This window comes from Toxotes jaculatrix, chromosome 9 (assembly GCF_017976425.1).
Source record: "Toxotes jaculatrix isolate fToxJac2 chromosome 9, fToxJac2.pri, whole genome shotgun sequence".
Taxonomy (NCBI): domain Eukaryota; kingdom Metazoa; phylum Chordata; class Actinopteri; family Toxotidae; genus Toxotes; species Toxotes jaculatrix.
In genome coordinates this window covers 22,949,684-22,976,689 of record NC_054402.1, presented here as the reverse complement: position 1 = coordinate 22,976,689, position 27,006 = coordinate 22,949,684, and the positions used below count along the sequence as shown (strand labels likewise).

At 41.4% G+C, this 27,006-nt stretch overlaps 1 protein-coding gene across 3 annotated transcripts in view; it reads left to right on the top strand.

Moving 5' to 3' along the window:
* Positions 1-27,006, top strand: part of LOC121186883 (chloride channel protein 2-like) — a 143,655-nt gene that overhangs the window by 100,938 nt on the left and 15,711 nt on the right. For 2 of the 3 annotated variants that reach the window (XM_041045759.1, XM_041045761.1), the window contains 7 exons: positions 2,530-2,599; positions 3,340-3,450; positions 7,873-8,086; positions 13,915-14,048; positions 15,157-15,347; positions 18,669-18,780; positions 21,025-21,095. In XM_041045759.1, the coding sequence (XP_040901693.1) occupies positions 2,530-2,599; positions 3,340-3,450; positions 7,873-8,086; positions 13,915-14,048; positions 15,157-15,347; positions 18,669-18,780; positions 21,025-21,095 (903 nt within the window). Of the gene's footprint in view, positions 1-2,529; positions 2,600-3,339; positions 3,451-7,872; positions 8,087-13,914; positions 14,049-15,156; positions 15,348-18,668; positions 18,781-21,024; positions 21,096-21,581; positions 21,657-27,006 lie in introns of all 3 variants that reach the window. The other variant, XM_041045762.1, reaches the window with a different exon arrangement.

The window sequence follows — 27,006 nt, the reverse complement described above, 5'->3', positions numbered from 1 at the left end:
TCAGTGTGGTTGCCAGGGTCAGAAGAAACTGCAGCCAGCATCCTGTCACGCTCACCTGTGTTCAAGTGCGTAGTGTGACCGTGATATAATGGGTAAACATACAGCTGGTCCAGATTACACTGTCATCTACATACATTAGAGCTGCACGTCAGAGGCAGTATCTGGTATAATGTGAGTTTCAGATGGTGAAACCTACGTTCTGTCTTCTCCTGCTGTTGATGAGCACCAAAAAAATCACGAGTGTATGGGCACACCTTCATCTGTGTTCAGTTACTGTGGAGTTCATGGGTTGACTGTAAATTTACAACTGCATTGGATTGCATTGTTCTCTGCTCAGTGTGGTTTTGACGTTATGTCCCCACAGCTACACTGGGGGACACTCATGCACACACACACACTCCTCAGAGTTCATGGCCTCTGTAATAAAGTTAAGCCTATGTTATGAGTTCCCAGATCCTTTAAACCTTTCTAGCTCTTATTAACGTTGTAATGGCTGAGAGAAAAAGAAGGAATAACAGAGGAAGGGAAAGACATTTCAAGAGAAATATAAGGAATTATTATATATCCCAGGACTGTCTTATTTTCCCACGAGGCTTATTTTATGTATTCAACTGGTTGTGTGTCTGTTACTCCCTGGCACCCGGCTGCGTTCAGCTCTGATTCTCGTCACTGAGTCTGTGTCACGGTGTGTGTAGGTGTGTGTGAACACACCTACGCACATATGTGTATGTGTGTATGTGCAGTGCGGGGTGTGAAAACGGCGGCAGTGTAAGGTTACAGAAGGAGATCCATTACTTCACCATGGCAGCCGGGCTTAATTACAGCTAACTATAGACAGAGCAGAGGGAGCGGGAAGAGAAGGAGAGAATGGAAGCATGGAGGGATGGAGAGAGAGACGGAGCACTGAGTGTAATTAAAAAGTCTATTTGAAACCATGAGATTATTACATCAATGAAGTTTGTGTAATGGCTTGTACAGTACTCTAATTTATACTCCTTATTTTATGCATGCAAACACTGAGTGTCGCCAGGTCGCAGCTTTCTGAGACCTGTTTCAGGCTGGAGCCCTGTATATATACACACATATCTCTGGATGTGTTTACATGTGTCGAGACTGAACATGAAGCAAACTTTTGCCTTGTTATTCCCACAAAGTTTGTCCACCAGATTGTTTCTATGCTCCATGTTTACCTGCCTCAAACTCAGCCGACTCAGTGCTGAGTCTAGCCCAACGATCGGGCTGAATTGCCATTTTGTTTTGCTTCCTTCATTCAGCCTGACATTGTGTTCATGTTAGTCGATTTCCTCTTGTTTTGGCCCTGGCCAGTCAGCGGTGATGCATCCATCCTGCGTCATTTTCAGTCACAACAGAATCTGCAGTAGTGATCGCTGGGAGCAGTTAACCTAACATTTATCACTGTGATCAAATCAATATGCTGATTAAGAGTTGTTTTGTCTGTAAACTGACCTACAACAGTCTGTGCAGCTGCAGCCATCTCATCCATGCTCTTCACCGTCTCTGTTTTTTCATGGATGTAGCTTGGTAGTTAGCTGCAGTACTAATCTCTTGTTGTTCTGGTTGTTTTCCAGCCAGACAACACTCGACCTATTTGAACTGCTGAATAACTGTCTTTAAAAAGTTACTTAAATATTTAACCCTGTGAGCCCGTACGTATCATATATGATACCCACATTTCTGGGACTCATTGCATCACCATCAAGCATAAACTTTGCATTTAACCCTTTTAGATGAACTCTTATGCTCGTATACTGACTCCTGGTGGACCCCCCTCACTTTTCCAAATGTTTTGACATGTGTGATACAAACAAAAAATATAATTAGAATTTATTTTTTTAATTATTTTTTTTTTACATTTTGTCAAAGGGACAAATAAAGAGTTCATATTTGAAAAATTAGAATTTTCTGACCATTCTTTCATAGTTCAGGTCTCACAGGGTTAATCGACTTTTAGAATAGTAACTGATTCATTTTCTGTCAGTTGATTATTCTACCAGTTGTTTCAGTTTTCGTGTTTATATGATAGTTCAACCTTTGACTATTAACTCAGCAGAAACTCCAGAACCTGTTCCCTTTTTAATTGTCATTTAAAAGTATCAGAGCAGCTTTTTCTTTTAAAGAATGATCATACCAGCCTTACAGTTAAGTATACACACCCACCTGACAATAATGCTCACACATTGTCAGTGGTGACATTTCCCTTTTTGTTTGTCTTTCCTAATTAGCAGTCTCTTCCGCTCGTCCGGCACAGTGTCGGCCAATCGGCAGAGCCCGCTCATTACCCAAGGTTCATTTCAGGGTCTTTGTCAAATGAAGAGTGAAAGTGACAGCTCAATCTAACCTCAGCAATAAGCCTCGCATGGCCGCCTCCTCACTGCTGGTGGAGGATTCAACTTGGCTATCATCTAGGGGGCACGCAGGATGGTGCATTGAAGCTAATTGAAATGCCACCCTGTTCTTTCTTTTTATGTCTGTCTTCTCTTTCTTTATCTTCCTCTTTTTCTTTCTTAGTTCTGGATGTCTGCCCTGGCCACCACCATCCCAGTGCCCTGCGGAGCCTTCATGCCAGTATTTGTCATTGGTAAGAAGCAAATGGCTGTGTGAGTGTGACTGTGTGTGTGTGTGTGTGTGTGTGTGTGTGTGTGTGTCTATGAGAAAGAAGTGAGGTAGATGTGTTATTTAGAAACAAATAAGAAAAGTTCTGTGTAAAATCCAACAGGGTTACTTGTACATTAAATAAGAAGTTACTTGTACCATCCCCTCTAAATATGAAAGGAACAGTCTGACATTTGGAAATACACTAATTCACTTTCTTGCTGAGAGTTAAATGGGAAGATCAATACCACTCCCTGGCTGTATGGTAAACATGAAGCGACAGCCAGGAATAGTTAGCGTAGCTTAGCACAAAGACTGCACACAGAGGGAAACAGCTAGCCTGGCTCTGTCCAAAGGTAATAAAAGTGTAAAAATGACTTCTGTTTTGTTACCTCTGCACAGACCCAGGTTAGCTGTCGTGTCACGTTACTGCCCTGTATTTTTTTCCTTCACTAACAATTATCTTCAAATATCAAGTTGGCTGAGGTGAGTATATCTTCACCTTAGCTGTAGTAAGTAAAGCATTGGACAAATGGCTTCTGTGAGAGAGAGAAAGTTTTTTTTTTCTCTCCGTTCTGAAGACAAAACCCAATTGCCACGTTAAGGCAGTAATACCTTACAGTAGTGTCATCTTACAATGACTGCTCCCAGCTGGTATTAGGCCCAATATTGGTTCTGAGTCTCTTTTTCTTCGTGACTTTGTGTGTGTGTGTATGTGTATTTCAGGGGCAGCTTTTGGTCGTCTGGTTGGAGAAAGCATGGCAGCCTGGTTCCCAGATGGCATTCACACAGATGGCACCATCTACCCCATAGTGCCAGGAGGCTACGCTGTCGTGGGTAAGTTAAAGACACAATCATGCTGCCGTGTTTCCTCACCCATCAGATTCTTTACTCTAATGCTTTCCTTTTTTTTTTTTTTTTTCTTTTTCCGTTTCCAATTTCATGAAAGTCATTTTCATTTTCAGAGTTGCACTACTATTTTGTCAGATTCAGATCATTAAAATCTAAATTTTTGGCACTTAAAAATATTTCTCATTCATGAGCAAATCAGCTGTTTTAATGTGATTCAGTCTGCTTGAGATGGAAACTGTGCACATATTGTTTTTTTTTTTCACTTCTCATTAGGTTTCTGTGAGGAACCAGTGCTTCTACTTAAGTAACATATTTTACCTTTCTGTCCACTTCTCATAGAAAATGAATCAAGATGAATATTTCCTACAGCCCAATGCCTCAGTTTATAGCTCTAAGATCCTAAATGGACCCAGACTGAAGGAGACATAAAATATGATCAGACTCAAAACACTCAAGACAGAATCCTATTCCATTTTCAAGATCATCAGATGAGACTTAATAAAAACATTTTCTTGCAAAACAGCTCGGACCCCAGCTGACATAACAACAGTCAGGTGCTCATGTCTTACTAGACTAGTTTGGAAGTTTTAACTTGTTGTGTAACTGAAAACTTCTGTTCAGAAATAGAAAGGAAGTGGAACTGTCATTTTCTTTTTGTATAGAGAATGATGGAAACCAGAAATATATACATAAATATATAAATTAAAGCGCTGAATTATTTAAACAGTTATTATACAGCATATACACTCAGTGAGCACTTTATTAGGAACACCATTCTAATACTGGCTGGGCCCTCCTGTTTGCCTCACTTCTTCGTGATGACACATTAATGTTGTGTATGAGTTGACTTTTGCTTTCTGACAAGGTGTGTTATCATGCTGGAAGGCTACAAGTTTTTTTTTTCTCCAGTCCTCAGCTGTCCAGTTTTGGTGAGTGCCTGCTGCAGGTGACAGGTGTAGTCTGGAACCTGGCGTAGTCATCTGCTGTTGTAGTCCATCCCCCTCAGAGTTTGACGTATTCTTCATCCAGAGATGGGTTTTCTCCTCGGCACATCAGCACAGCTGTAGAGAGTGGTTATCTGAGTTAGCCTTTCTGTCAGCTCCAACCAGTCTGACCGTTCTCCTCTGACCTCTCTCACCAACAAGGTGTTTCCATCCTCAGAGCTGCTGCTTCACTGGATGCTTTTTGTTTTTTGCTCCATTCTGAGTTAAACTCTACAGACTGTGCGTGAAAATCCCAGGAGATCAGCACTTTCAGAAACACTCAAACCAGCCCGTCTGGTAATAATAATCAGGCCACAGTCAAAGTCACTGAGATCACATTTTATCCTCATTCTGATGTTTGATCGTGAACGTTAACTGAAGCTCACCTGATTCGTTTTACTTTGAAACTTTTCACTTCTAATTTACTCAATAGTACTTTAATCATTCATGTATTTCCAATTTCTCCACACAGTTTCTATTTCCCTTTTGTAGAATACAATTATAGAAGAGTTCAGTTTTGTTACTATTCTTACCTTTGACGAAGACTCACAAAAATCTGTAAATCTCATTATAGACAGAAATTATGACATAACAAATTATAACAACTTGATAAGCTTTGGAGCTAAGTTAGCACTGCTTATATTACTATGAAGCAGCTGCTGTAAAGCTGCTGCTGCTAACAATAACAATAATAATAATGACGTTTATACAGCACTTTTAAAGGGACTCAAAAATGCTTTACGTAGATAAACGATAAGCCACAGAGCAGCAGGTAAAGGAACAGTATTAAAGGTAGGTGGGTGTACAACTACAGTAAAAGCTGAACGTTTGTTTAAAGAAGCTTTACAAAGGTGAGTTTTGAGTGCTTTTATAAAGCTGGGTGGGTTGGCAGAGTGTTTAATGTCCACGGAGAGAGCGTTCCAGAGGACAGGGGCAGCGATGGACAGAGTAGTTTCACCCCAGGTTCAGTGTTTGGTCCTCTGGGGGATGGAAAGGAGGTTTGAGTCAGCTGAGCAGAGGTTTCATGCTGGGTGATGGTGGAGTTGCTTTTGGTGGACAAACATATATAATGGAGACACTGTGACTGAGACACTTAAGGCCAGTTCATGGCTTCCACATCCACACATCCTCAAGGCTTTGTGTGGGTCCGCCTCTCGTAAATTTTGTACACTCCAGAATTGTGGACAGTCCGCACAGCAAGCATGCTAACTACAGATGCTCCAGACAAGTAAACTGGATGCTCGATTCGTGCACCACATGTATGTACTGTTTATTTCCCGTCCTTGGTCCCATCCTTGTTAAGCAGTCTTTTTTTTAGTTTTTCATGTTGTTTAGCCAAATTCAACAAAGGAACGCTTCTTCTCTCTGTCAGGTGGTCACCATCACTTTTTCTAGAGCTCAGGTGGAGCATGTCTCAGTACACTTGCACCCAGTTGTAGTGTGAATAGAAGTGCATCCACATCTTTATCTGTAGCCCACCTCCATCCAAGGGCAGGCAGAAACCATGAACTGGCCTTTAATGGATGAGTAAGTGATACTAACAAGCAGATTATCAGGGACTGCATGGAATTGGGTTTCTTCCCATTAATATTCATATTTACAACTTATGTGAAAATGTACCATTAAAGCAGATCAGATAAAGTCAAGGTTTTATTTAACACAGTCATAAGTGACTGGTGTTAAAAATCCTTAATTTATTCTGTGTCTTGCGAACACCAGCTGTCCCTTCATAACCACATCATTTCCATCCTTCCTGAGGTCACATGTCTAATGAGATGCAGCGTTGTGATTGTGCTACTTGTTGACAGCCATGCTGATTATGCCACTGTGGCGAGTTGGCGACGGCTGTTTTTCTGGGCTGCTGCTGATGTTGTTGTTGTTGTGGTGCACTATAGCTGATGACTCAGTCCTTTACAGGCCTGACACTCTGATGAGCCTCTTTCAACTCGCAGCGGAGCTCACTTGAAGGACTAAATGTTAGGATGAGCAGAGGGAGCAGCAGCATTTATCTGAGCAGGGATAGGCAGACATACACAGGCTTAATTAACTTACGAGAAAGAACAGTGAAACCTGCCTTTGTAGACTCTCTCTCTCACCCACCATCTGCTTCTCTCTGCTTTCCTCTCTCTTTTCACTTTATTTTAATGCTTTCATTCTTTACTTTTTTTTTTCCCAGTGTTCATCTCATGCTTTGAATTGGACTCATCCATTTTCTCTGTTGAGCAGTGAAGGCTCACTTCGCCCCATGCTGCTCTGTCTGCTTGATGCAGCTTTTATATTGCTCTTTTCACAACGCTTTATTGGGAAAAAACGATTTGGAAATATTGAGGTTCCCTTTTGTATTGAATTAGCTGAATAAGTCGATTTCTGCCGTGTGAGTATATGAGAGAGGTTTGTGTGGAGAAGAATGTGAATTTGGTTTGTTGGGCTGAGAGTGTATAAAGGAGAGAGTGCTGGGTCTGGTCAGGGAAAATCAGAACGGGGTGATAACTAGAACCTTAAAGTAAATTGATTTTCAAAGTTGAAGTGTGGTTTTGTGGATTGGATCAGTAATCCTGAACAATATACTGTGTATATGATCTGAAACACTAGTGTTCCAGTATTGAGCAACTCTGGTTTCCTGTACTCTTTTATGTTGGTAACAGTATAACTGATTAGTATTAACTACACGTACACTGTGCATGTGGAAATAATACTGATGAAAGTGCAACCCATGATTAGGATAGTTATTTTTCTGTTTTACATACATACATCTCTGGTCCAGAGAAGGTACATGACATTATGTGTGACATTTATTAGAATGTCAGTAACGATTCCAATGGCCTCTAAGAAAAAGTAAGGAATATACTATTATCAGGTTATTATTACTGTTCACCTTATTATTACTGATTTTAATAGTGTAGGTGGTGGAACTACTTCAGACTGTTGGAGAGTTTAACCTATAACTGTCTATGAGTTCATTATAGATTTAGTATGTAAAGGTTTATCTTAAAGTAACTGTGTTGTATGTTGTGGATACAAAGTACAGTTCTTCTCTCTCATGTAAATGTAGAAATACTGTGTGAAGACTGTACCTTATTATAGGAGTTGAGTAAATGTAGCTGTTCACTTTCTATCACTACTAACATTTCAGAAACATCCAGGTCTGGTGGGAAGTGAGTTTTGAAATGTTGAGATGTTTTTACTGATCAACTGTCCTCTTTATTATGTGCCATGGCGTAGTAAATCTATTTTTTGCACTTGAAATCTTGTTAATATTGAACTGTCTGTCATTTTAATAGATGATGCCCTTAAAACCACCTCAAGGACCCCGGTAGATAGCCCCAGACCCCGCCTTAAAACCCACTGATCTGAACAATTGTTTTTCTGCAGTCCCTGTCTGTACTCTTTGCTTACCCTCACTGTCCTCTCCAACCACCCAAAGGTGCGGCGGCCTTGTCAGGAGCGGTCACCCACACGGTTTCCACTGCCGTCATCGTGTTTGAGCTGACTGGTCAGATCTCCCACATCCTGCCGGTGATGATAGCAGTGATCCTGGCCAACGCCGTGGCCCAGTCCCTGCAGCCCTCCCTCTATGACTCCATCATCAGGATCAAGAAGCTGCCCTACCTTCCAGAGCTGGGCTGGGGACACCACGAGTACGTACTGTAAATTATTCTTTAGAAATGCAACATCATATCGCATAACTTCATATTGCAGCACATCACATGTATTTGATTGTTTCAATAGCAAATAGGTAAAGTAATAGTAAACATCAAACAAAAACAATGCCATTATTAATACTGCGTATGTTGAGTATTAAACATGATGCAATAATTAATATAATAACCTGTTCCAGCATTATAGGATGTGCAAGTAATACAAAATCATCCCAAGACAAAGTAAGATTTTCAAGAAATGAAGAAATGTTCCAATGATCAAATGATGATCAGAAGTATTCAAACGTTCAAAAGTATTTGAAATTAAGGAAGAATAGGGTTAACGTATAGGACCAATGCTTAGGATTTCTCCAATAGGCTGAATATATTTCTAATGGACTTTTGACACAATTTTACAGGAAAGCACTTAGGTACCTATATATTTTTGCATGTCTGCATTCATCCTCTAAAAGCACAAATATTAGCATGATGACAAGAGCGCAACTTTTATCATGTTAGCATATATATAGTGAGTATGGTAACATGTATTGAACTATTTTCAATGAAAAGTAGCTAAAACCCGCTCGAAAATTCACGAGGTGTTGTTAGATTACATCACACACAAAACTGGACATTCATGATGTCATAGCATAGTTATTTATGTATAGATGAGATTTTAAACATGAAAGTAAGTTGAGCTAAAGTTTGAGAAGAGGTTCCCGGACAAACAATGGGGATCTGTGATTGGTCGTTGGCTATGCTGCTCGCCCCCACTCATTGGACAGTCAGTCCAGAGAGCCATGAGAGCACATTCACTGAGAAATATCAATGACTGTTGAAGGGAGAGGAGTCTGTAAGTCACTGAAGGCAACTTACAAGTAACCAAATATAGTAAGAAAGTCTCCTGATTGTCACACTGGGCAACAATTCAGTGATTATTTTTAGAGGCTGGATGAACAAAAGTGTTGGGAACACACATTCTGACCTGTTGGTGCTAAATGAAAAGACAGGACATCCTCTGGTGACCATGAATGTCTTTATCAAATTTCACGCCCGTCTCATTATAGTCGACGAACACACTGACAAACCAACATTACCATCCTTAGAGATTAGCTTACCTTAGCTTAGCTTAGCTTTGTGTGGCTAAAATGTATGAAATATATGCAAATGACGTGTTAATATTCACTTCACCACTTCATGTACTACAAGTGTATTTGTCCATATTGCAGCCCAGTCAGTTTTGGTTGACTGTCACTGAAAGTGTTTGTTTGCTCTGCAGGGGTTGATTTCTTTACCTGTGGAAGTTTAATTAGTCACATAATGGCTTAGAAATGATGTCTGTGTATATATGTATTTGTGTATTTGCGCCTTCTTACCTTCAGGGTGCATGTGGAGAAAGGAATTGGCTTTACAGAAACACAAACACAGGTGGAGGTGCCTGGCTCGGCAAACCAGCGTTATATGGCTTTTAGATGCTGTCACCCATTAAGAATTTCTACCCATCACAAAATATTGAATAGGATTACCAGCTGCTTGGTGTCCTCGAAGCTCACTGAAACCACACAGAAGCACTTTTCATTTGGAAGCGATTATTGTTATGGATGTGGGCAAATCATTAGGTGGAGATAATAGTTCGGATGCATCATTCACAAATTGGGAGTTATGAGGAAAAATGTTATTTCATCCTCCATCTGTTCATCATTTTCTGTGCCATCCCCTGAAGAGTTTCGTCTCTGTCTGCTACTTGAGTCCTTCACTTTCTGCATCAGCACCTCAGCTGACCCACGCTACCCACCTCTCCATTATCTATTCCTCTCTCTTTCTATCACTGTAGCTCTCTTCTCTTCTATCTCTCCTTATTATCTGCTGCGACCTCATAGCCTCTCCATCACATCCTTATTCTCTTGTCCTGTGCATGGGGGCGTGAGTAATTGAGTGTGTGTGTGTGTGTGTGAAAAGTGTTTTCAATGAGATGTTGCATAGTTTGTTATTTTCTCTTGGCTGATTACATAATGTAGCAACCACTTACTTAATGCTCCTGTAGACACACATGCACAGAACTGGTCACACAAGCTCTCAGAGGATCATCTCAATCATCTTACAGGATCATCTCAATGATTTCACTAAGTTCTTATACTTGATATGAAGGATAATTCTCAGTTTATTACAACTTAGATTTTTATTTCCTTGGTTAAACAGTGAGTGATTGGTTGTGACACCCCTATAGTCACCCTGTTAATTGGTGAGGTTTAGGAAAGCAGTGACGTGTGTGTGTGTGTGTGTGCCTGTTATCTTCTCTGGATTATAAAGACACTTCCATGGTATATACACTTTGTGTGTGAGGACTTAATAGACTTGTAAGGAGAAATACTGCTGGTATACTTGAATTCCAGTGTGTGTGTGTGTGTGTGTGTTTGTGTGCAAAGTGGAAATAAACCATGACATACTTATGGATCAAGAAATATCAAATTATCTCGACATAATGACACGTTTCAAAATGTTTAAAGTTGTCAAGGCAAAAAGATGATTGAGAAACTGTCAGGAATCCCTTCTGTATTTGTGTATGTGTGTATGCGTGTGTGTGTGTGTGTGTGTGTGTGTGTGTGTGTCTGCTGGTGTGCAAACTGTCAGTCCACACTCACAAAAACCCACACAAAAATGTAATCTCCTACAATCATCTATATTTAATAAGAACTTGAGTCACTCTGCAGAAAACTCCTACTTTCCTCCATCCTTCATTTACTTTTTGTTTTACCTCTTTCTGCCTCTCACCTCTCTCTGTCACACCAGTCTCCATCACTGAACCTTTATATGTGTGTGTGTGTGAGTGCGCACACATGTTATATTACTGCAGCATACGAGAGCGGAGGAGGAGGCGGCCGAGAGGGGGGGAAATGAGACACTGTAGGTAGCGTGGCCCCCTCCAAGCTGAATGTGTTTTTTTGTTCAAACTGGAAATTATCCATCTCACACCCACACAACCGTCCACCCACACACTCACGCACACAGGAACACTCATGTAATGCCTGCCGTGCAATACACACACATGATGGCATGTGCATTTGCTTGCACACCCACACGGACAGGGAGAGAATTGGATTTCTTATCTTTTATTTCTGTGTGGCTTTAGCAGATATGAACACACACACGTATCACACACATATTTTCACTACAGACATGCTGTTACCCACCCCTTCTCTCTAATCATACCCAGTAGCGCATATGAAACCTTTTCCACCTTTTCTGTCCCTCGTTTATTCAGACCAGTCTCTTGTCTTCTCCCCCTCAGCGTTTGAATGGCATTTTAAAAGTGTGGGAACAATTACATAACATCAGTGTGTGTGTGTGAGTATGTGCACAGTCGTCTGTTTCTCTGTCTGTCTCTCTGTGTTTCTTAGCATTTAATAACGGTCAAATATAGTTTGCTGAATCGTCATCAGTCCAGTGTTGTCTCTGCTCGTCTGACAGGCAGCGGATCCACAGGAGATGATCACATTTTCTCCGGATCATCCAACATCCTTTTATTGGCTTCCACACCTTCCCCATACATCCTCAACAACCCCCCCCCCCCCCCCACACACACACACACATACATCAATGCCCCTAGCTTCTCTACTCCACTCTGGACAATATGGATGATCTATAAGCCTGGATTTATAACCCTACAAGTCTGTTTATCTTGGCTCGAATCTATAAGCCGAGGATGAAGGAAAGATAGCTCAAACTGATCACATGTATTGCCCAGCCTTTGCAGGGGAGGAGGTTCAATTAAGAGGAAACCAATCAGATTTCATCAACTGCCTTTGATATCCCGGGGGAAATTAGTCTCGGCAGCGGTTGTGGTCAGTTCAGAGGCATGCATTACATTATTCTCTCAGATCCACTAGCAAATTAAAAAAGGCTGCCAACTCATCAGGAAAAATAAGCTTTCTTCAAGGGTAATGTTTTTTTTCAAAGCATCTTTTTACTTACATATTTTTTTTATACTTTCTATCACGGACTGATAGAAATATCTGATTTACCATATCAGTTTAATTTGCTATGGATAACAGTAGGTGACTGGTAGATCTGTCATGGAGGAAAATACCTTTTGATGGCCATGGACGTTTGGGTTTGTTTAGTATAAACAGAAAAAACAACACAGACACTGGTGTGAGAAATGACGATGGCTAAAGAGATTCAGAGCAACAGCTTCTAAACTTCAATCTCGAGCAGCAAAAACATTCCATCAAAAAGACTCTGGCCTGCACACTTTGACTGACAGGTGATGTTAGAGATGTGTAATACAACCACTATGAGCATGTGGCTCCCTGGTTTCTCCATTAAAGGGTCATTTCACCCAGATAACAAAGAAACATATTTTTTTCACTTACCTCCAGTGGCATCTAACCATTCAGGTTATTTATTTTTTTTAGTATTTAAGTTTTTATATATACAATAATATTTCTTACTAATCCATTTAAATGGAGGTAAATGGTGTTTTGTTTATGGTGACCCAAGCACTGAAAAGTGTAATTTCAAAAATTAAGATCTCTTTCCAGGAACAGTGTCACTGTTACTCTGGAGAATCCACAGACCTCAATTCATGGAGTTTTTAACTGGGACAATTACGTCTGTGTGTGAGCATAGATGCATTGGGCATTGGGGTAAGGAGCAAATATCTGGAAACCTAGGCAAAAAACACTGTCTGAGTGGCTAATTACCCAGCCAAGCATCCCCAGGAGTTACATACACATTGGATGATTTTGAGCCTCGTGACTTATGTCCGGTGCTAATGAAGGAGATAGCATTGCGTTTGCATAGTGAGGTGGGAAATAGTCAGTATGTTTCAGACAAAGTGCTGTCCAGTGGTCAGACAGCTCAGAAATCTACTTCTGTCACTTTTCATATGGAAAAACAAACATCATGAATGACTTTGAAGAGAAACATGTGCGTCCTTATTACCATTTAACAGACGTGTAACACCACGTCTCCACATATGGGCCTGTAGGGACCTTTCTATAGTTCTTTGTTGTAGGATTCTACTGGTGTCACTTCCTGGTGCTGCACACAGGCCCTTTTTTGTAAGAGGGATACTAGAGCAACTTTGTGCTTTGTTATACTGAAGTGGAGCAGGGGAGGATGGTCATCAAATTAACCTTGTATTTCAAGAGAAGTCAATGTATTGAGTTGTCACCGCAACAAGGAGCGGAGTGTTGGCCAGAGCCTGCGTCCTGGCTCGGCTGTGGAACTTGGCAACGGAAACCATCGAGCGACTGCTGTCATGTTTGCAGGTTTTGGCAAGCTCAGGCAGGAAGAGAGGGCTGAGTGTTTCTGACTGGTGTACCAGGGTGTACGATTCTGCTGAGGCAAGATCTGCTCACACAATGTCACCCACTCCTGCCATACACACGGTCATGTTGTTGCTACCGCTAACATCCAGACGGCGTGTTGACAGCGTAACGTGTTATTGGACGGACAGGTCAGCTGAAGGAAGGATGTGCTGTCAGTGTCAGCTGTGGAGGAGATCAGTTATTGATCTGTGCAGAAAACCGCACTGACCAGCCTGAAGTTATTGTTCAGTGACTTTAGTAGCAGAACAAGTCATCAGAAAAAGTACTGGCAAAGCATTATAGTCTGTAAATTTTTTAAAAGTCAGGAGTGTGTGCATTTAGACTCTTCAGGGAAATAATATTTGATACTTTAATGGATCCATCTTCCTTTTTTTTTTCGTCTCACTTTACCACTTACTTCTATCCTTCATCTCCATAACCAGTTGATAAACTCATCTCATCTTCCTCCTCCTCCTCGTCACATGTATTTTTCTCCTCTCCTTTTTCTCATGTCAGGAAGTATAATATTCGTGTGGAGGACATTATGGTGCGGGACGTGCGCTACATCACTCTCAACTGCTGCTACAGAGACCTGCATAACGTCCTGCTGACGGGCCACCTCAAGACCCTGGCGCTGGTGGAGTCAGCGGGTGAGACACACATACAGAGGGAGAAGCATCGCAAATTATTTGTAATAACTTTGATAATTGTGTATTGTAATATTCATATGAAACAGTATCTCATTTACACCTTTTTTTAAATTGTCCTATATTTGCATTTTTCACACTATATCATCTACTATATTTGGTACATACACACTGATTTCCAGCAGTAGCAGGCAGCTGTTTTCAGCAAGCATCTCTGGTAAACCTGGTACACGAGCTGCTCAGCACCGGACAGCAGGTAGACACAGTTAGCGACTGGTTGGTGAACACACTGGAGCTAAAGGGAGGGAATATTGGGCACAGACCTGACTTCAGATGAGTGAAAACGTTACTCCACGTCGGCTGAATGTGTTAATAGGCAACAGCTTGCTAACACCGACACCATAGCGTTTTTTTATGAAGTGATACTATGCAAATGTTATGTTCACAGCTTGTTCTGCTGCCCAGTGTGGCCAAAAGATGGAAAGATGTGATGCAGCTTTAGCCTCAGAGTAAAAGCGACCTTGGTGGTGTGCTCATTAAAGTGACTGATTGATTGACAAACTTGCCTGGGCACAGCTTGCTGATGGCGCTGCGTTCGCCACCTCACAGAAGTGCAGAGTTGGTATTCCAACGCTGTCTCAATTATGCAATCGTGCAGGAACAATTAGCTGCGGCATTTAACCAAATACATAATCAGCACGTACTGTCACAAAGGCAATTACTTAAAGCAAGCAAGCTGCCACCCACCCGCACACACTCACACACACACACACACACACAGACACACAAACACACACTCACACACACTATTTAATACACATTCACTGCATTCTGGGCTCTTGTTATGTAACTCAGCTGATCTCTCTGCAGTGCTGCAACATGTGTTTAGAATCTCCTGCAGTCTCCTTCTCTCTTCCCCCCCAAACCTGTTTTACTGTCTTCTCCTCATCCTCCTGGTCCTTCTCTATTACCTGCTCTTGCTCCTTGCTTCCTCCTCTCTCTTTCTTCTCCACAAATCTGCCTTCCACTCCTCCCATCCTCTTCTGCTTTCTTGCTCTACTTTTGTCCCTCTTTTCTCACTTCCCCTCTCTGTCTGTGTCTCCTCTTCAAGAGTCCATGATCCTGCTGGGCTCCATCGAGCGTGCCCAGCTGCAGTCACTGCTCTCCCAGCAGCTCGGTCGCCCCAGGCGGCTAGAGTACATCAGGGCGCGAGCTGCAGTGGAGAAGAAACGCCTATCGGTCGTGTCAAACCCCGGCAGCGAGGACGACAGCCAGCGGGCCAGTCAGGAGGTCCGCTTCCAGGTCAGGGTCTCTGCAGTTGGAGAGATGGGGTGTGGAGGGACAGCTAGAAACATCTGGAAACAGCTTGGGCTTTATTGTCTGTTTACATGTTGCATATGCAAGTGCAGATTTTTGAAATACCAAGGAAATGGACTGAAGCTTGTCAGCCCAGGAAAGTTGGACAAAAGCTGTTAAAGATGATTCCAACCACTATAACACTATAGCATAAAATATTTACAACAAAGCAGGAACCAATCAAAATTAACATTCAGAGAAAAAAAGAGAAAACACATCCTGTGGTGCTGATGTGTGTTACTGAACACTGAGTACAAGACATTACCGTTTTCCAACTAAGCCCCACCCACTTCAAACCAGTGAGAACAACACAGAGAAAACTACAAATAACTTCTCAAATGAAACGACCAAAACTGGCCCCTTTGTTGTATAAAAGTGTGTTCATGTAGAATCCCATTGCTCATAGTAAGAAGCTCCTTGTTTAAATAGGACTTCTGGGCCTATAAAGTTCTAACAATGGAAATTAAGAAAGATCTGTTAAATAGCTGGTTGGATGAAACCAAGCAGAATCAAAATCAACCATACCAAACATTACGAGATCTGCTTCTGAGTCATTATTATAGATTATAGTTGTTTAATAACCCATAATGACAGAGTGAAAACTTTTTAGGGAATACTTGCAAAAATGATTAAAATCAAACACTGAAATCTCTCATGTATAAAAGTCTTCAGAGCTTTAATTCAGTACTCTGTAGAAGCTCCTTTGGCAGCGATTACAGCTTCCAGTCTTCTTGGCTAAGTCTCTACAAGCTTTGCACACCTGGATTTATCTTCCTGGCAGATCCTCTCACACTCTGTCAGACTGGATGGGAAACATCTGTGAGCATCCTCAGGTCTCTAAACAGATCTTCTATGGGGTTTAAGTCTGGGCTCTGGTTGGGTCACTCAGGGACAGACACTTGTCCTGAAGCCTGTCCAGTGTTGTCTTGGCTGTGAGCTTCAGGTCAGTGTTGTAATGACAGGTAAACTGTTGCCACAGTTTGATGTTGCATGGACTCTGGAGCAGGATTTCTTCAAGGACCTCTCTGTGTTTGGCTGCATTCATCCTTCCCTGAATTCCGACCAGTCTCCCCCTCCATAACACGATGCTGCTCACCACCAAGCTTCACTGTAGGGGAGGTATTATCCAGGTGATGAGCAGCACCTGCTGTTCACCAGACATACTGTTTGCAGTTCTGTCCAAAGGGTTCATTTTTTTGTCTCACCAGTTCAGAGAACCTTTTCCCTCATGCTCTCAGTTATTTAAATGATGTCTAGCAAACTCCAAGCAGGTTGTCATATGCCTTTTACTCAAAGTGGCTTCCTGCTGAGTCCTGCTGAGATGGCCGCCCTCCCTGCTGATTCTCCCGTCTCTGCAGTGGCAGACCAAGGCCCTTCTTGCCTGGTTACTCAGTCTGACCCAACGACCAACTGTAGGAAGAGTCCTGGTGGTTCCAAGTTTCCTCCATTTCACAATTACCGAGGTCACTGTGCTCCTGGGAACACTGAACACAGCTTTACAAATGGTTGTGTACCATCGTCCTGATCTGTGCCTCGCCACAATTTTAAGTCTACAGAGAGTTCTGCAGACTTCATGTCTGGTTTTGACTCCAGTCAAGTCCTAAGACACATCTCTAGGATAATCAAAGCGAAGAAGGTGCACCTGACCCCAGCAAAGGGTCTGAATATTTTTGTAATTGTAGTTTTGATCTTTAATTCATCTGTAAAATATTTACCAAGAACATGTTTTCACGTTGTCATTATGGGTTATTGAGTGTAGATTTATGGGCAAAAATGGCAGCTTTATCTGTTGCATGTAAACATAAGCTCTGGGAGGCAGCACTTATAAGTCAAAGACTCCAGTTTATATGGTTTAAAAGAGGAGGAAGGATGGTGAAAGTGTGAAATTCACCTAGAAACACACTGTGTGTGTGATGGTTGATAGCTCAGGGCATTAACATGTGTTATTAAGCCATCAATAACATAGATAAGGAGACTGCATGAGCTTCGGTGTGTTTGTGTGTGTGTATGTGTGTGTTTGAGAGAGAGAGAGAGAGAGAGAGAGAGAGAGAGCTATGGTTTTAGGTCGATGTCTAAATTGCTTCCAGGTCCTGTGTGTACTGTGGATCTCCAAATGTCGATTTATCTCTTTGTTCTGTCTTCATTTCAATTTCATCCGTTTGCAGTGAGTGGCTGAGTAGAACACCTTCAGGCACAGATGTGTGGGTGGGAGGGTGTGTGTGTGTGTGTTGCTCATTTACCTTATCTGTCTTTTCTTCATTTCTTCTGACTTCATACCCTCTTACCTTCCCTCTGCTTTCTCTCTTCCTTCTTCTGCTGCTTTCATCAGTGTTTTTAAATTGTTTATTTTGGCCACTTAACCTTTATTCACTCTGACTGTGGGTTTTTACAGGTCTGTCTTTGTATTAAACCTCTTGCTAGGTGATGTTTTTAACATCTGTAAATTTACCTACTTTTATGCCAAAAGTTAGAAATTTGTGTCATTGTGTCCACCTGTTGTCAGACATCTCTGAAACAGCATTTATATAAATTTATACTAACCTTGATCAACACCTTCATTAAAGCAAGTTGAATTTAGAGACACAGCTTTTCACTACACTCCTCTGTTGTGCATTTAAAGCAGCAAACAAAACAAATACTGCTGTGCTTTAATTTCAGAAGTACTTTGCAAAAGACAAAACAGAAAATGTAATAAATAAAACATTAGAAACTGTCCAATATTAAGAGACAATACCAGCCTAGTATATCAGGAATAGTAATGAATTTAAAAACGAGTGACTTCACAGAATTACAGCTGAATATATTTCTGACTAATTTCACACAAACATTTGATCTGTGAAACATTTTAAGGTTGAAACCAAAATGTTCTCCCACTTCAGAAATTCATTAACATAACCAGGCAAAAATGTTTTTTAGGTCATGGAAATGCCTGCATGGAAAGTCATTGAAGTTGTGAAATTTTACATCAGGGCCAACATGAGAACCTCTCTTTTAGGTCGAAACTCCGGCTGTTTCTTTCTTTCTTTCTTTCTGTTCTTTCTTCGATTTTATGTGCTCTCTCTTTTGGTTTCTCCTCTTTACCCCTTTTTGATTTGCCTCCATCTCATCACTCTGTAGAAGTACATCCATTTGTCTAATGAGTCCACAAGAAGAAAAGGAGGGGTTGATCTCTTAAGCAGGACTCGGGTTTTGGAGTTTTGAGTGCTGCTTCTTATCTTTCTTTTTGTGTGTGTGTGTGTGTGTGTGTGTGTGTGTGTGTCTGTGCAGATCTCTACAGAGGAATCATCCTTTAGTCCTACTCGTCCAGTCCCTCAGAAGCCCCTCAAACCTGCTCTGAAGAGATCCTCTGTGGTTGAGCGACCCACCGAGATCCCAACCCGTAAGATACTTACTTACGCACACACACACACACACACACACGAGATTCCAAACAGCAGACAAATGAGGCAATAAAGAAGAGAAATAATAAGAGATTTAATAGATCCAGAAGGAGTGTCTATAATGGTCTCTCTGTCTCTAAACACTAAAAGCACCTCTTAGTTTCTCTCATCTCTTACGTGATATAAAACTATTTTAAGAGTCTCTCACTACAGCTGTCTTAATTGAAGCAAAGCCAAAAACCAACCTTGCTATCCATTCCTTCTTGCTCTTGTGACATGATCACATATGAATAATACTTAATACCTTAATTAGAATAAGGAAGTTGGACGAGGTTTACAGTAACTACAATAACTTAGAATGAAAAAAAGGAGTGGTATTTACAAAATAGTAAAGAATTAAATGTAATGTAGGTGAGAATCATAAAGGAAGAGAATTCTTAAATATTTAGTACTTCTGTGCCAATGTCAGTTTTTCCTCAGGTAAATATTGAATCTTGTTTTGGTCTGAGTGTGCTGAAGTCTCGGTATTTGAGTTTAGTGTTGGTAGAGAGCATCTTTATGTCTTTCTTCAGGCTGCAGCGTAGCAGGAAGTGTTTCTCTGTCTGCCTCTGCTCGTTGGAAAAACTGATACAGTTTGTTTTCTCTGGTTTATGTTTGTTTGTGTCCGCCAGGGTCTGGTCTCTCACTATGTGTTTTTATTTTATTTTGAATGTGTCTGATCAGTACTCAGTAGGATTGAAGTTTACTTAGGTTTCGTTATAGATGTACAGTGGTTGCCGTCTGTTTTCTTTGGCTTTTCAGTTGGTCCTGGAGTTGTCCTGAGGCCATGTGTTGTTGTACCACTTTTCCACTTCAGGATCAGCCCACTACCATAATCTGAACCGTGTGAAGCTCTGAGTCCAGGTTCTTTTTGTATTTCCACTGTAATTTATAAAGCAGGACATTTTAGATGTCTGCCATTAAAAAGCCAAAAGCAGGGCCAACAACATCCTTTGTATGTTCTGTTTGGTCCAGCACTGTAAGCAGCTGTGGACAGACAACAATATGGCATGTGGTGCTGCTGTTCTTTATTTTCCTTCATGTTTAAATTAACATGGGATGCAAGAGTTTTCCTGCACAGTTTTACACCAGCAAACATCCCTCCACATTTTGGTTTGCAACCATTGTAACATGGTTTAATTGCTGTTGTGTTTGCTGTACTTGTCCTCGTGACATCACGTGACAGCACCGTAACATATCCAGAACTTGTACTAAGAATCACTTCCTGTGCAGTTCACAAATTTGCTTCCAGGAACTCGTCCCCTAAGCAGGTGGGGTGGAATCAAAACAGTGGAAACAAAAACAGATCCTGTGACAACAGCGACATGTTCCTGCAGTGAATGACTCCAGTCTACCAGAGGAACTGAGCGAGCTGGTTAAAGGGACTTTGCTTTGTTTTTTCCATTTAGCAACACAGGGCATTATAAGTGTTGAAGGTGGGGTCACTGGCATGTACTGATAGAAGGATTTTAGTTAAGCACTTGAACATGGAAATGGGCCTAATTCAGCACAGCATCTGCTGCTTTTTGTGTTTCTGTGGATACTAATTCCGGTTTGTGCAGGTTGTTGTTTGGGTTTTTTTTTTTTTATCCCCTTTCTCATAGTCTTGGTCTGTCAGACTGCTCAGTAACAGTCCAGGAGGGTTATAAAACATGTTGACAGTGTCAGGATAGTTTAATTTTGAGCATATTCAGTATGTAAAAACGAAGCAACTTGCTGGAAACCAATGAAAAAGACTCATTTGCCTGTGGCCTCTCTTAACCTGTCCGCTCTGGCCAGCTAACGCGACACATGGAAGTCCAGGCAGCTAGTAGCCATGACAGTGCTAATGATGACAATAATAAAGTTAGCATAAGAGTAACACTGTCATGTGCTGTAGGAATTTGCTGCTGTTTGCTGAGATAATTTACATCCAGTTTTGAAATCACCTGTAGATGTCATTTGTAGCCCTGAATATATTTAGTTCTGTGTTCATGTGTCTGCCTGGATTTCCCTGGTAAATCAAGACCTTGGTCTTTGATTCATCATCGAGGCCCAGGTCTGACGGAATATTTGCTGATGAATCAGCTGTTGTTGTAACGCTTCTTTAGATGGGACCAGTAAGATTAGGTCTGCAAACAGAAGGCACATGATTATCTAACAGATGGAGACCAGGGGTGTCTGATGGTCTCACTGTTTTGAATGTCTCTCTGTCTCTCTTTCAGATCCACATGATAATTCGGGCATTGCTTTAAAGAACCTGTTCTGTGCCAGTCCAGACACAGAGGGCCTGGAGGTGAGAGAGCCATGTCCTAGAATACACTCAGTAACAATGACACCACTACACACACACACACACACACACACACACACACAGTGGCTCACATCCTGTCGTTCACACGTTCTGTGCACCCACACAGTCCTATGCTATCTCTCACATACAGTCCTTCACGCTCTACAGTACAGCACCTCCCACACAAACAGACACACACATATACAGGACACACACACACACTGTATCTCATCCAGCTTCACTATAAAACCTTTTTCACTTTGTCTCAGCGTTGCATCCTGCAAGGCTTTAAGGAAAAACTTGCTCCTGCACCACCCTGCTGCTGGCTTGTTTTATAGAAATAAGGTTTCAATTAATTTTTTTCCCCAGCGTTGGAGTGAAGTTTGGATCACGTCAAAGTGGCGTTGCAAGAAAGTTTATTTTTTGCAAAGTCAAACTGACCTCGAGGTTGTTGTTAACATTGTGTGCTTGTTTCTGATCGTCTGGAAGAAAAACAACAACATGGAGAGCCCCGCGTCTCCTGAGCTCAGGAAGCCGTCCAAACGAGTCAGGATATCCGTCGTGGTAAGAGCCACCGATCGGGGCTACCCAAATGCCTGGAATCCGCCCGGCAACAGGTTCATCAGCCAATCAAACTGATTGTCACCCCGCCATTCCATTCCAGGGCTAATCCCAAATGCCGATGGCCAGGCTCATCCAAAGCCCGTCTGTGCCATTGTGCCCAAAAGTGTTGAACACCCTCGTCCTTGTCCAACCTGGAAACCTGCCTACTGACCTTTCACTGCCTTTAGTTGCTTATGTTATTGGCTAAGCTTAGGATCCATTCAGCTTAATGAGTTTCAACTGTTCCTGTGGTTGGTAGAGGTTACGGAGACCTCTTGATCACTGAAATACCACCATGTCCTACTATCAGTGTCAATGAGGCATCAAATTCTTCCATAAACTGCTTAAAAAAGGTATTAGCAGATAAATATTATATATTTTGTTTATATATATTCATGAGAACTTATGTTTATAATGTCTCATTTATTAATGTTTTAACACTTTGGGTCACCAAACATTTATTTTGACCCTAAACTCTTTATGTCACTGTCGCTACTGTGCTTTTAATTTGGTTATTTTTCTTATTATCCAGTGTAGTTATCCTATAGTCCTTATTATCCTGTAGTCCTGTTACATTTAGCTTTTTTCAAACCCACCCACCCCAGTTCCCACCAGAAAGCAGTTTTCACGCACTGAAAGTATGTTCAACTACTGTCACCTTATAATTAAAATGTGAGATGATGTTGAGTTACGGGCAAGTGGTCTACGAGGACGAGGCTGTTCAACCGAGCATGCTGTGCTGTACATCATCAGCTGTGTCACCCGAGGCATCCTATCAGTGACTGCCTCCCAGAGCGGGGCCCACCCTGTTCCTGGAGTGACCCAAAGTCCCATTGCATTTCTTGTAACTGATGAAAGACACTGTGCTATACCATGTGTTTAATGTGTAGGGGAGAGAGGGGGAGAGAGGGTGAGGGATAAAACCGTACTTTAGTTCCTCTGTGCATGCAGCGTTAAATATCAGGACAGAAGCGTCATATCTCTTCATTAAGAGCAGGCAGGTGTTTGAACGACAACGTTCCAGCAACAGCTCAGATGAAATGATGATGCATGAGAAGTAATGGGAGGTATTGGAAAATATCATCACAAACTGGGATGTAGCCTGCTGTCCAATTACCAGCGACCGCGTACGCTCCAGCAGCGATGCATGTCAATCAATGAAACAAGTGTGTGATTATGAATTGAGACAAATGATTCCACGATGCGAGATCATCCAGCGTTGCATGACAAATGATCAGACAACATCCGTCTCTGAAAATCAAACACTATTAAGCATAACACAATCAAGCATTCAGACAAAATACATTCACACATTTGATGTTTGTTTATTAGCATCAGTGATTTATTTATAATTCAGCCTTTCTCACATTAAGTTTTCAAATCACAATGAAAATGTTTTTCACTCATCACATATAATGTCATTTCATTCACTAGGAGCCACCACCCAGCTTAAAGAGTTTCTATGGGGTGAGCACATTATCCACATTTCTTCCAAAACTTTTGTTTTCACTTTTATTCCTATCCAGTGTTAAGATGCAAGATACGGACTTTCAGTTTAAGAGTTGCTCACTAACACACACGCTCAGTGGATCTTTGCCTTGATCATCTTTTATCCTGTTAAAGTCGCAGCTGTTACACATCGCCACACGTTTCTACCGATTGCTTAACCACCCAGACATTAGAGAAACAACGTTAGAGGAAAAGTTTTCATGGTTCCATTTTGTCTAGGATGACATACATTTTTAGCACATTTTTAGCTCAGGTTCTCTTACAACTAGATCCATTTGTGATGCAGTGCAGCAAATTTCACTAAAAAATAATGATGTTGCTTTTGTTTAACAGTTTACCAGTTTTAAAATAACAGCAATAGTCTATGTATTTAATATATTACTCAGCTTTTTTTTTCTACACAGCTTGTGGTGTAGCTCCTTACAATGAAATATATCCTACAGCTTCACTTTCTATAGTTTCAGAGCAGCTTTTCCCAACATCACTGACATCTTTCCATTGACCTTGAAATTGCGACATCTGCTTAGAATTCAGTCCGAACAGACATTAACAGGAAGCAAATTGGGTTTCTGTTCTATAGAGAGGGTGGATTTCCTTGATTTGATTGGCTGACAGTCAAAAGTTCATAGTGGCTTCCAGGGAGACAAAATTTTTACCAGAGACAAAGACCAAAAGCCAGCTAATTAAAAGATAGTCATCTCAAAAAGCAGCTGCCCAGTGAAATGGGTGACCTTCACTGATTTATCTTACCAAATCTGTGTTGCCAGGTTAGCATGTTAACCACAGACCCTTATGGAAATGTTCATTTGTCCCCAGCATCACTTGAATAGAAAAGTAATACACGGCCACACAATTTTTCCTTCAGATTCTCAGTCAGTGTTGTGTCAGTGTAACTCTATTAGCACTATTAATGATTTAGACTTGAGGCACTTAAAGGGCTCCATTAGTTTCACATGTCAGCGATAATTATTGAAGTCTGTACACATTCTCAATCATTCAAAAGCACAGAGCGGCTTCAGATCATTCTTCATCTGTGGCTTCAGGGCCTGTGTCTAAACTCGTGGTATACAGCTTATAAATTACACTGTGATGTCTTAATGCTGTTCTTAAGTAAGAGAAAACACTGACAACATTATGTTCTCAAGTCAGGAACTGTTCCCATCAAATACGTCCAATGGATCTCGAAGGGCTTTCAACCCCAGCACCGTATTCAGTTTGATTTTTCTAATATAAAGCTCTGCGGCTTTCTGAAATGACCAGCCTCAGCTATGAAATGCCCCAAAAAATGGTCCCAAAATCCAGCCCTTTGGTTCCTTAACACAGTCCATGCTGCACAATTACACTGCTGAAGTCAGACCTGCCTGGAGAAAAGTACAAAATTAGTAACAGAGGAGGTGCGCTGGGAGTGTTTTTCTGGTGGTGGTGTAAAATGTGAACCCTCAGGCGTGTATTTCACACCATGACACCACAGTGCTCGTGTTGAGTTGTGGGGCAGCAAAAGACCATGGAGAATGTATTACACCAGAGGAGCTATAGTTTGAGGTGAATGAGGAAACATATTTCCCCCCCCCCCCCCGTTTCCTTCATCTCCACTGTCACAGTTCTTCTTTCATTCTTTGTTTCTGGATTCAGTTTAATCTCTGCAGCTCAGATTCTGCAGCTCTTCATCCATCTTTACCACTTTTCTAAAGCCCTTCTCCCATTTTTGTGTCTCAGTCATCTGTCCCGTCCTCCCCTCCCCATGCACTTACCTCCATCCTTCCATTGGGGCTGTGAAATATTGATGCAGGGTAAATGACATCAGTAGTCTGTTTCAGACAAATAATGCCGCCCGGCCTCTCAGTCTCTCCTCGCTGTTTTTCTCATTATTTTTCCCCCACTCTTGCATGTTTGTAATGCCTCCATGCTTTATTTATGATGGCTTGTGGGCTCAGTTTTTTTGGCACCTCGCTTCTGCCTCTTTATTTCTTTGAGCTTATTCTCTTTTGTTTCTTTAGATCATTGGGGAATGTGTGCCTTTCTTTCTTGACATATACAAACTTACGTGGGAAAGCACACAGTTGATGCTTGAGAGAAAAGACAAGTTGCATTGAAGTGTTGGTGGAGTGATATGTGTGCTCTTTGCATGTTGCCTTAACAGTGTTGTGTGTGTGTGTGTGTGTGTGTGTGTGTGTGTGTGTGTATGTGCGTAATGAGCCCTCTTCCTTAGTTTCCCTGTCTAAACTGAATTCTGAGTAGCTGTTTAGATGTTCACACTCCACTGCATCAGCATCACCCTCTATGAACAGCAACAGAAAACAAAGCCCAGGCACAAAAAGCTTTTATTTTATACAAAGTATAAAAGCATATTGTCAGTTGTCCACCTTGAACAGCAATCAGAGAGAAAGACAGAGATGTTTAGTGAGAGAAACGCAGATCTTAGAGCCAGTTACAGCCCTGGTGAAGAATGTAAAGACCGATGTAAAGGAGGACACGCACAACTGGAGAGGAAGGATTTGATCTCAGAAATTTTGGCAGGCTGAAAGAAACAGGATTTCACAATTGGTCTGACATGTTTATCCAACATTATTATGAAAAATAACTGCAGAATTTCACAATTATCAGTGATGCAGGGAGATAATGAGCTAAGTCGCTGTGGCATCTGGAGCCGAACTGCCGAGGCTAATTACACACATTTCAGTGTTTTTGGCAACCAGCTGCACAAAATTTAGGGACATTCTATTATAAATAGCTAATGTGCAGTTACAGGGGAAAGTTCAGTTTCTTTACTTCTGTTATTTAGAACAGAGCTGAAATATGTGTGAGTGCTATCAGCATAAAATTGGAAGATGATGTTTTGGGTTCCAGGATCTGGTTTTTCCCAGATGTTTCTGAGTTCAGACTCAGCCTAGTTCTGATGGAAGTGCTCACTGAATGGAGATGCTACTGTGACTTCCCATTCACATCACTGATTCACAACCAGTTTAAACACTGGTAAGGTCTTCATTTGCTGAGACGTTGCATAAGTTTTAATGATGAAACCCAATTAGCAGGTTTGAAATGCTTATAGTGTAGTCCTGAGAGTAATAACAGTTTTCAACAGTTGGCTAATGGAGTAACAGAAGATTAAAGGAATGATTGACTGAATCAGTCCTCATTCATAAAAGAAAAGCAATTACAGTATAAGATACTCTTTTTTGTAAGAATCATACGAGAAAGATGAATTTTGAAACAGGGCAGTAATTATTAAATCATCAGGGTCAATCAAGTGTTTGCTCTTTCAGAACAGGTTCAGTGAAAGCAAGTTTTAAGTTGTATTACAAAGACACTGAGTCCATTAAAACTGCCCTTCAGGGACCTGTTAGGAAGAATTTTCAGGGGACAGGATGAAGTTTTCATTTGCTCATACACAGGAGAGAGAGAATGAACACACCCAGAAAAGATGAGTGTGACATACTGACTTTAATTTGTTTTTTAAGGGTGAAGTGATTTGGTATCAGATGCTTTCAGGATGAGGTCATCATTGCAGGTTTCAGAGTGTCAGTTGGAGACAATGTTAAAAAGAACTATGGGCTTTTGATGGATGATACTCACATAGTCTCAAGTTTCCAAGCTGTAGCCAGAGATCTCGGGTTTGCTTCCCAAATAATAACTACAGCACCACAGCATTATCTCTAAGATTAACTACCCACCATTTCACACGTTTTCCCAGAGCTGTTGCAGCTGCATCACAGAACAGCATCATTACAGCTCGCGCAACTGTTGTTTGAACAAAGTCATTAATGATGTTACTTCACAATTGTGTTAAACTCCCTGCAATCCA